This window comes from Acipenser ruthenus, chromosome 29 (assembly GCF_902713425.1).
Source record: "Acipenser ruthenus chromosome 29, fAciRut3.2 maternal haplotype, whole genome shotgun sequence".
NCBI lineage: Eukaryota > Metazoa > Chordata > Actinopteri > Acipenseriformes > Acipenseridae > Acipenser > Acipenser ruthenus.
This window is the reverse complement of record NC_081217.1, coordinates 11,609,912-11,618,990: the sequence shown is the minus strand read 5'-3', so window position 1 is coordinate 11,618,990 and position 9,079 is coordinate 11,609,912. Positions and strand designations below refer to the sequence as shown.

At 50.6% G+C, this 9,079-nt stretch overlaps 1 protein-coding gene across 1 annotated transcript; it reads left to right on the top strand.

Annotated features, from left to right (window-relative positions):
* Window positions 1–737: 737 nt before the first annotated feature.
* On the top strand, window positions 738–6,964 carry LOC131702030 (zona pellucida sperm-binding protein 3-like). Its single transcript, XM_059003445.1, has 7 exons — window positions 738–930; window positions 4,326–4,503; window positions 4,619–4,733; window positions 4,878–4,969; window positions 5,576–5,766; window positions 6,349–6,486; window positions 6,834–6,964. Exons 1-7 carry the CDS (start codon window positions 738–740, stop codon window positions 6,962–6,964), a joined length of 1,038 nt encoding a protein of 345 aa, XP_058859428.1.
* The last annotated feature ends 2,115 nt before the right edge of the window (window positions 6,965–9,079 follow it).

Below are 9,079 nucleotides of genomic sequence, written 5' to 3'. Positions count from 1 at the left end.
TGCCTGCCTTTTGTTTGTTTGTGTTTGTGCTGCGTGCTCCGCTCCTCCCCCATGTCCCAGAACGCCGCCGGATTTTAATCAGCTGCTCCGAGTTTCAGCTGATCAGAAAGATACACGCAGCTGAAAGGCTTTAAGCTGCAATGTTTTCTGATTAAAGCAACTCCAGATTTAAAGATGTAATTCCTCCTTTCTGCTTCTAACTGCGTTGTACTTGTCCACGACTGTACTTCTCCCACGATGTCGCTTCCACACGCTGTCGCTGGGAACGCAGCCCCTCCCCTCGTAGGGTACGCCCCCGTCAGGAGTCTAGGTCGCACTCCAGATCGCCTCGACGGAGAGCACGCTCTCGTTCCCCTCGTCGGGACAGGCGATACAGAGACAGGTCGGGGGTGGCGGAGCTAACCTCCAAAATGTCTCAATTTATGGAGGTTATGATGGGGCAGCAGTCCATCCTCATGTCCCTAGCAAATGTGGTGCCTCCAGTCCCAGAACAACCGACTGGGCCCATTGCTAGTCAGCCAGTGGCCCCTCCACAACCTGCGGCACTAATTAAAGACCTACCTGAGTGCCCTTCGGCGGCCCTCAGAAGCGAGTTGTGGACCGTCAGTCAACTGCTGGTGAAGCTGGCCCAGCTCAACTCGCGGGCTCAGGGCAGGAGCATCGCGTCTCTGGTGGTGGCCAGAAGGCAGCTCTGGCTCTCGCAAGCGAGAGTGCAGGAACCTGACAAGGCCCCATTGATGGTTGCCCCAATTACACTGGGACACACATGCGGTCCGGCGGTGGAGGAGATGCTGCAACGCTCCGTCAAGGCGCAGGAGGCGTCGCAGAAAATGACGAAAATGTGGCCAAACAAGCCGTTCCAGCCAAAGCGGTCTCAGGAACACCAGTGGCGCAGGACACCGCCACAGCAGCAGGCGCAACCACGGGGTAGTAAGACCTCCCCTTCAGGTCCATCAGCGCGCGACCAACCCTCGTTTGTAAGACTGCAGCGCGGAGGGTGGCGTCCTAGAGGAGGTGGCAGGCCATGTCCTCGTGGCTCTGGCCAGGCCCCTCACGAGCAAGCGCAGCCAAAACAGCCCTGAAAACTCCAGGCAGCTGTTAACCCACCCCTACACTGTCCCACAGCTCCAGTTCTGGCAACAATGCACCAACGACATCTGGGTGCGCAAAACTATATTCACCGGGTACACCCTTCAGTTCCAGTTAAAACCTCCCCCCTTCCGGGGAGTGGTGGTAACTGCAGTGAAGGACTCGGTTCAGTCCTCAGCTCTAAATGCAGAAATACAGGCATTGCTCAAGAAGCGTGCCATTCAACTAGTAGACCCTGCTCTGACCGACCAGGGGTTCTACTCCAAGTACTTCCTAGTGCCAAAAAAGGGCGGCGGGATCCGTCCTATTTTAGATCTGCGAGTACTGAACAAATACCTGCGGGTGTTATCATTCAGGATGCTTACGCACAGGCACATCATCCAGTCAGTCCGACACGGCGACTGTTTCACCACCGTGGACCTGACAGATGCGTACTTTCACGTTCCCATCTGCCCGGGTCACAGGAAGTATCTGCGTTTCGCATTTCAGAGCAGGGTATACGAGTTTTGTGTCCTTCCATTCGGCCTGTCACTAGCTCCTCAAACCTTTTCAAAATGTATGGATGCCATTCTAGCTCCCTTGCGGGCTCAAGGTGTCCGACTGCTGAATTATCTGGACGACTGGCTCGTCTGCGCGCAGTCGAAGGAGCAGGTGGCACAGCACACAGTGATGGTTACAGACCATCTTCAGCGGCTAGGTCTGAAGATCAATTCAGAAAAGAACCGCCTAGTGCCGAGCCAACAGACCGAATTCTTGGGTCTGCATCTGGACTCAGTGTCCATGGAAGCGACCCTGTCGACACAAAGAGTTGCCTCGCTGGAGCGGTGTCTCTCCCTATTCAGGTTGAGACAAACAGTCAGCATGGAGCTGTGTCAGCGCATGCTGGGGTTGATGGCTGCCGCCTCACAAGCCCTTCCTTTGGGCTTACTACACCAGAGACCTCTGCAGGCCTGGTTCAATGCCTTCGCGTTGCATCCGCGGAGAGACAAACACCGCAGGCTAAGGGTATCCAGAGCCTGCTGGGAAGCGCTACGCTGGTGGAAAGTTCCGTCAAACCTCCGCCAAGGCGTACGCTTGGGTCCCATTTTCAGAAGGCAGGTCATCACGACCGACGCTTCCAACCACGGTTGGGGAGCAGTCTGGAACGGGACAGGGACCCGTGGAGTGTGGTCAGGACCCTGGAGGTCAGCCCACATCAATGCTCTGGAGCTCAGAGCGGTGGACCTCGCCCTCCGGCACTTCTTGCCAGTGCTTCTAGGCAAGCATGTGTTAGTGCGGTCAGAGAACACCACAGTTGTGGCGTACATCAACCACCAGGGCGGCTTGCGGTCCCCCGGTCTTCATCGGATGGTAGCATGGATGTTGCTATGGGCACAACCGCGTTTAACCTCTCTGCGTGCGGTTCACCTACCAGGCAGAGTCAATTACGCAGCAGATCTCCTATCCAGAGGAGGCCCTCTTGCCGGCGAATGGCGTCTCCACCCTCAAGTGGTAGAGCGCATCTGGGAATGGTTCGGCACAGCCCAGGTAGATCTCTTTGCTTCGCAAGAGACCACGCACTGCCCCCTATGGTTCTCAGTGAAGGATCTCGACAGCCCCCTAGGAGTCGATGCACTGGCTCACGAATGGCCGCCAGGGCTCCTATATGTGTTTCCACCGATTCCGATGCTCCCCGCCTTCTTAGAGAAGGTCAGGGTAGAGCAAGCGACAGTGATTCTAATCGCTCCTCGGTGGATATGGTTCCCGAGTCTGGTGCAGTTGTTGCACGGTTGCCCGAGTGAGCTCCCTCTGCGAGTGGACCTGTTGTCCCAAGCCCAAGGAGGGCTATGGCACCCAAACCCCAAACTCATGCAGTTATGGGCTTGGCCCCTGAACGGGAGCGCCTGTCAGCCTTAGGGCTTTCGACGGCAGTTATATCGACCATTCAGAGTGCGAGAGTGCCCTCTACTCGTCGCAGTATGCGTATAAGTGGCAATTGTTTCAGAGTTGGTGTCTGGCTGAGGGCCATGACCCGGTCTCCTGCCCTATGGCAGTGATATTACAGTTTCTGCAGAAGCTGCTAGATGAGGGGAAATCTCCCTCTACACTTAAAGTGTATTTAGCCGCTATTTCGGCTTGCCATGTACGCATTGACGGGTTATCACCTGGTTGCCATTTTCTGGCATCTCAGTTCCTAAAGGGCGCAAGACGCTTGCGGCCTCCAAGGTCGACCAGTTTACCGTCATGGGGCCTTGATGTGGTGCTAGAAGCCCTTACCAAGGCAGTGTTCGAGCCTCTCCACAGTGTGGATATGAAGTTCGTGTCTATAAAGACTGCGTTTTTGCTATCAGTGGTATCAACAAAACGTGTGGGCGAGTTACATGCACTTTCGGTGCATTCATCATGTACTCGTTTCGCAGGAGACGGTTCTAAGGTCTCCATGCGTCCAAATCCGGCCTTTTTACCCAAGGTCATATCCCCGTTTCACATGAACCAACCAGTCGAGTTGATGGCGTTCCATCCTCCTTTTTCTTCCCCAGAGGAAGAACGGTTACACATGCTCTGCCCCGTGCGGGCATTGAGGTGTTATATTGACCGCACAAGGACTGTGAGGCAAACAGAACAGCTGTTCATATGCCATGGTTCTAAGACTTTGGGTCAGCCGTTGTCTAAGCAACGCCTTTCTCTTTGGATAGTGGATGCTATTCAGTTAGCATATGATTCTATGGGCCTCTCCCTAGGTATTCCCAGACTTCCTGAGCTACACAAACCATCTCTATTACAAGCCTGCCAGCGTTGGCATCATCACCATGGTTAATATGTCTTATATATTTTTTGAATGCCGATACCCGAGGTACTGTACCAAGCAAACGGGGACCTGAGGGGCCGTATCTGAACTTCACACTAAATCACTTTGCCGCTGGTCACTCGCTTGTACCAGGGTTCTCAAGTCTCTGCTGCTGTAGTATAAGATTTGGACTCAATTCTATTGAAGACAACATTTCTTGTATTCCTGTGTTATCTTAAATAGGATGCCAGTGATGCATGATATCACTTACAAGGATGTGGTTTTTATTTCTTTCAGAAGGTGGAATGTCAGCAACAGCCCCATAAAACCAACCTGGGTGCCCTTCACTTCAACAGCCTCTACAGAGCAAATCGTGGACTTCTCCTTGCTGCTTATGAGTGGTATGGAGGGATAGGGTGGTTTTTTTTTTTTTTTAAATGGTGGTCTGTGTCCTTGCTTTCTGTTCCAGATAACTGGAGTGGTCCCAGAGTCTCCAATGTCATCTACCTGGGTGACATCCTTCATGTTGAGGCTTCTGTTGCCGTCGACAACCACGTGCCGCTACGGCTCTACGTCGACAGCTGCATCGCGACCCTGAGCAACAACAAGGACTCTGAGCCCAGATATGCTGTCGTGGACAAGCTTGGGTGAGAACTGGAGTTACTTCAAACACACTGGCTCGTGCTGCACGCTGCTTTATTGAACCTGTTTCAATGCTGTGTGTTGGAGGTGTAACCCTCTCCTCATGCCTGTCTCTCCCAGCTGCCTGATGGATAGCAAGTCTCCAGACAACTCCTCTTCATTCACTAGACCTGCTCTGAACAAGCTGCGCTTTGATATCACTGCTTTCAAGTTCCAGGGGGATTCCAGGAGCATGGTAAGGCTTGTCTAGACCTGGGTCCATCACTAACTTTGTCTTGTCAAAGTGTACTATAATGACCAGTGTGGTTTTCTGGTACGTTGATTTGCTGTGGTGTGTTTGACTGCATTCCCATTGTGACCCCTTCCCCTCTTGTTTCAGATCTACATGACTTGCACACTGAGAGCAGTCAATGCCAACAAACCAGCTGATGCCTCCAACAAGGCCTGCTCCTACCAGAAGCAAACCTACAGGTAAGCTCTTGCAGTGCAAGAGTGATCAGATCCTCTATGCTGAACAGATTAGTCTTAATGTGGACCCTTCCACCATGCTATTGTTGGCGATTGGCTCTTGGACCTTGGTCTAGCTTGTCGAGCACAATTCCCACTTCTCAATCCAGATGAGCATGTGTGAGATGAACTTTGCCACTGCAATCATGGCAGCCTACCTCTGTGGCCCAGTTGCAGCTCTTCTGCAAGTACAAACCCTGCAAGTACAAACCCTGCAAGACTCCTGATGTCTTGTGGAGTCTCGGCCTGGAATCCGAATTACTGTCTTATTGGTCCTAAGGGGTTTAGCTTTATTTTTCCCTCCTCGGTCTGCTTTTGATGTTAACGTCCCTTTCCCTGCCCATGCCTCTGCTTGAACCTGTGTGAAACTTTGCATTTAGTGGCTTCCTACAGTCTTCATATTAAGTTTCATATCCCCTTGCAGAAATACTTGCTCCTCCCTGTGTACTGGTTGATGGTACTGATTTTTAGTGGCGGTTGTGTAGATCTCGTTGGCTCTGCACAGTCCTCGTATCCTAGCTGGCTCTCCTGTCTGATCCTGCCCCCTCATGCCATGCCTCCCTTTTTCAGGTGGGTCTCTGAGGACGGCTCCTCTGCAGTGTGTGGGTGCTGTGACGCTGGCTCGTGCTCTGGGACACCCCGGTTCCTCACAGGCCCTCTTCCTCCCCGGCAGAGTAAGAGCTACAGGATTCCTGCCGAGATCAACCAGCCCAACTGGAGCGGAAAATTGCTGCCGAAGAGAGTGGCTCCTCTTGATCAAGGTACTGTCTGAACACCCAGCCTGGGCGAGGCCTCTTCATAGGACTGGAACTCTAACCAAGCTGTATAAATACTGTCACACTTGTACTTGGCAACTCCAATTAATTTAGTCTTAATCCTTTGCTGCCAGTGTACAATATGATAGACAAGACAAGCATTAAATGGGTATGGGAACTCTGGGCATTTGGAGTTCTAACCAATGGTTCAAAATCCTCTTGTTGCCATTGTAACATTTAATGGATGACCTTTGCAGTAGGTCATTTGGTCTGATTGGATAGACCATTGGTGTGAGTTTAAACATATGAAGTGATTGGGTACCAGGAAGCAGCATCACCTTGTGTTCCACAGCTGCATGTGCCAAACTTGCAATGATACTCTATATTCAATGGAAGAAAATGGGGACCAGTGACTTTCTAGTGCTAAAGCATTTCTAACCTCATTTTGCCCTCCTTTTTCAGTGGAGAGTTTGACCATGTGTGCTCCCCTTCAATGGAGTTGCATTGTGGAGTAGCTCAATTACCAGTGCATTACTTGGCTTCAATGACACTAACCTTGCCCTCCTGTCTCTTCCCCCCTCTGTGTAGCTGGCCAGGACCCCCAAGTGCATGTAAAGGAGATCACCATCGGCCCCCTGACCGTGGTTCATGTAGTCCGAGACCATGCTGTCGTGCTCAGTAAGGAGTCCCTGTACCACCCCCTGCAGCTTGTGGAAGAAGTGCAGGGTAAGTGCTGCTACTGAGCTCTGAACCAGCTTGCTGTCAATGGAGGGTTAGCCTGCTTTTATCTAATCTAAAGAGTGTAACAGTTGTCTGTCATTTCAAATGAGAGTTTTGTTTTTTTTAGATACTTGTAGTCTGCATTGTCATCTAATGTTCCATCACTCCTGTAAGCATGTTGGACTGCTTTTAGCAGTACTGGGAAACTGAGCCTTGACCGACTTTTGCTATAGCTGGTTCAGCATTGGACCACAATATCCTCAGTTCCCAATGTAAACCCCTACTCCTGAGTCTTCAATGGGTATAGCTTCCCTCCCGTGCTGTCCTGTTAACCCCTCTGTCTCCTGTCTCAGACTCGGGCTCCTCTGTCCCTGTGCTGGCAGTCTCTGCTGTGGCTCTGGCTCTCTCCTGTGCTGTCCTGTTGGCTGTGTTCCTGAAGAGGTGCTCCCGGTCTAGTGACAAACTGCTTGCTGTGTCTTCCTGATGTGTTCGAATAATAAAAGCCTTGTTAAGCTAATGGAGTTGCTCAGTGGTCTTGTGTTTTTATAGGACGATTGTGTTGCACAATGTCAATGCTTGGTGGTGGTAAAATTCCTTTCACTCAAACTGCAGAAGGTGACTTCTCGTATAATAAGACATGCAATGTGTTTCATATATATATTTTTTTTTAGATGTGCTTATCCAGGGTGACTAGGTTTATAAGATTCAGTTGTAAATGGGAGTGAATTCAAATAAGAGAAAATAAACAGTAAGTTGCATTAGAGCAATTTTGACAAAGCAGTTGCGATAATGCTTGCGTGCATTCCATTAAGAGCAAATAAGTACAATAAATGGATAACCATTTCAAATGTGAATACGGTTACCTCTTAAGTAAATTAAAGTACAAGATGCAAAAGTTATAGTTGAGAGTAGTAGCAGAATACAGCAAGTTTGTGGAGGAGTTTTAGTACAAGGGTGATGCAAGTACTGATAGAATCGAATGCTGTAGTCCAGGGTTGTGAAGTTTTACAGGTGTGTGTTGAGGAGGTGCTGGAAGGTGGTCAGGAACTGAGCAGTCCTTATCCATGGGCCAGTTGTTCCACCGCTGAGGGGTAAGGGTGAAGGAGAGAGTTCTGGAAGTGGAGAGGGGGTACAGCTAATCTGCCCGTGTAGGGAGAAATAGCCTAGAGATAAGAGGCAGCAGAAACATCAAGATGGTGATAGGAGAGTACAAGAGGTTTAATGTTCTGTAACAACTTGTAATGCTAGATTTGTAACCCTCCCTTGTAGCCAAATTCCTTAACTATCACTGTGGTTCTTCTAGTTTCTTAACCAGTAGGAGGGTGTAACTGTATTCAACTGGCATAGTCTCTCCAACCCCCAGCCACTCTGCTGGGTTTCTCCCTCTCCTTTGACTTCTGTCTCTCTCCATCTACCCACAAAGCTGGCTGTCAACTGGACCTCACCTTCTCCAGGGCCTGCTGCCCCTCTACCCTCTATCACCCCCCCCCACCCCCCCCCGGACCTCTGATCACTGTTTCATCTCTTTTTCTGTCTCTCTCCTCTCCCTGCTCCTCCTACCCCCATGGTGACCTCCCACCATAACCTCAGCTCTCTCTCCCCCTCTGCCCTTGCCTCCACTGCTCTCTCACCTCCTATCGACTCCTTCTCCCAACTCTCTGTAGACTCTGCTATCTCCACCCTCTTCTCCTCCCTCCACTCCTGGCTCTCCTCTGCGCTCGGCAAGAACCAAACTGCGATCTGCTGAAAAGAAATGGAAGAGAACCAAACTCCCTGCTGCCCTAGACCTCTACCGCTCTCTCCTCTGCTAAATGTTATTTCCAATCTAATCCAAGCTGCCACTAACAATCCATGTAAATTATTCTCTACATTCTCCTCCCTCCTAAACCCTCCCCCTCCTCCTCTATCTCCTCTGACTTTGCCTCTTCTCTTCTAAAATCTCAGATATCCACAAACTAACACCTCTCCCTCCTACACCCACTGCATCCCCTACTAACTCGCCCTCCTTCTCCATCTTCTCTCCTCTCAGACTCTGACCTGCTCTACTTCCATTCATCTCCTCCCTTCTCATCACCTCTTTCTGGTCTAAGCGCTGTGTTTGGTGCAAACCTAACACCGCACATCATCCTAAAAACACCATCCCTACCATGAAGCATGGTGGTGGCAGTATCATGCTATGGGGATGCTTCTCTGCGTCAGGGCCTGGAAAGCTTGTGAAGATAGATGGCAAAAAGGATGCAGCGAAGTAGAGAAATCCTGGAGGAAAACCTGCTGAAGTCTGCAAGAGACCTGGGACTCCTCTTCCAGCAGGACAATAACCCCAAACATACAGCCAAAGCCACACTAGAGTGGCTTTAAAAAAAAAAAGGTCAAATTTCTGGAGTGGCCCAGTCAAAGCCCTGACCTCAATCCAATTGAGAATATGTGGAAAGAGTTGAAAATTGCTGTTCACCAAAGGTCCCAGTCCAACTTGATGGAGCTTGAGTAATTTTGCAAAAATTGTAAGAATGGGCGAAAATTGCATTGTTCAGATGTGCACGTTCCCAACGGGATTGGAACTCTGCGCCAGGCTCAGCTCGGACTGGTTCTGTGAACACCA

Excerpts from the sequence above, each read along its gene's own strand:
- LOC131702030 (XM_059003445.1), top strand. The coding sequence starts at position 738 with ATGGTTGCCCCAATTACACTGGGACACACATGCGGTCCGGCGGTGGAG. Across the intron at positions 4,504-4,618 it reads GCTGTCGTGGACAAGCTTGG|CTGCCTGATGGATAGCAAGT; the intron begins GTGAGAACTGGA and ends TGTCTCTCCCAG. Across the intron at positions 4,970-5,575 it reads TACCAGAAGCAAACCTACAG|GTGGGTCTCTGAGGACGGCT; the intron begins GTAAGCTCTTGC and ends TCCCTTTTTCAG.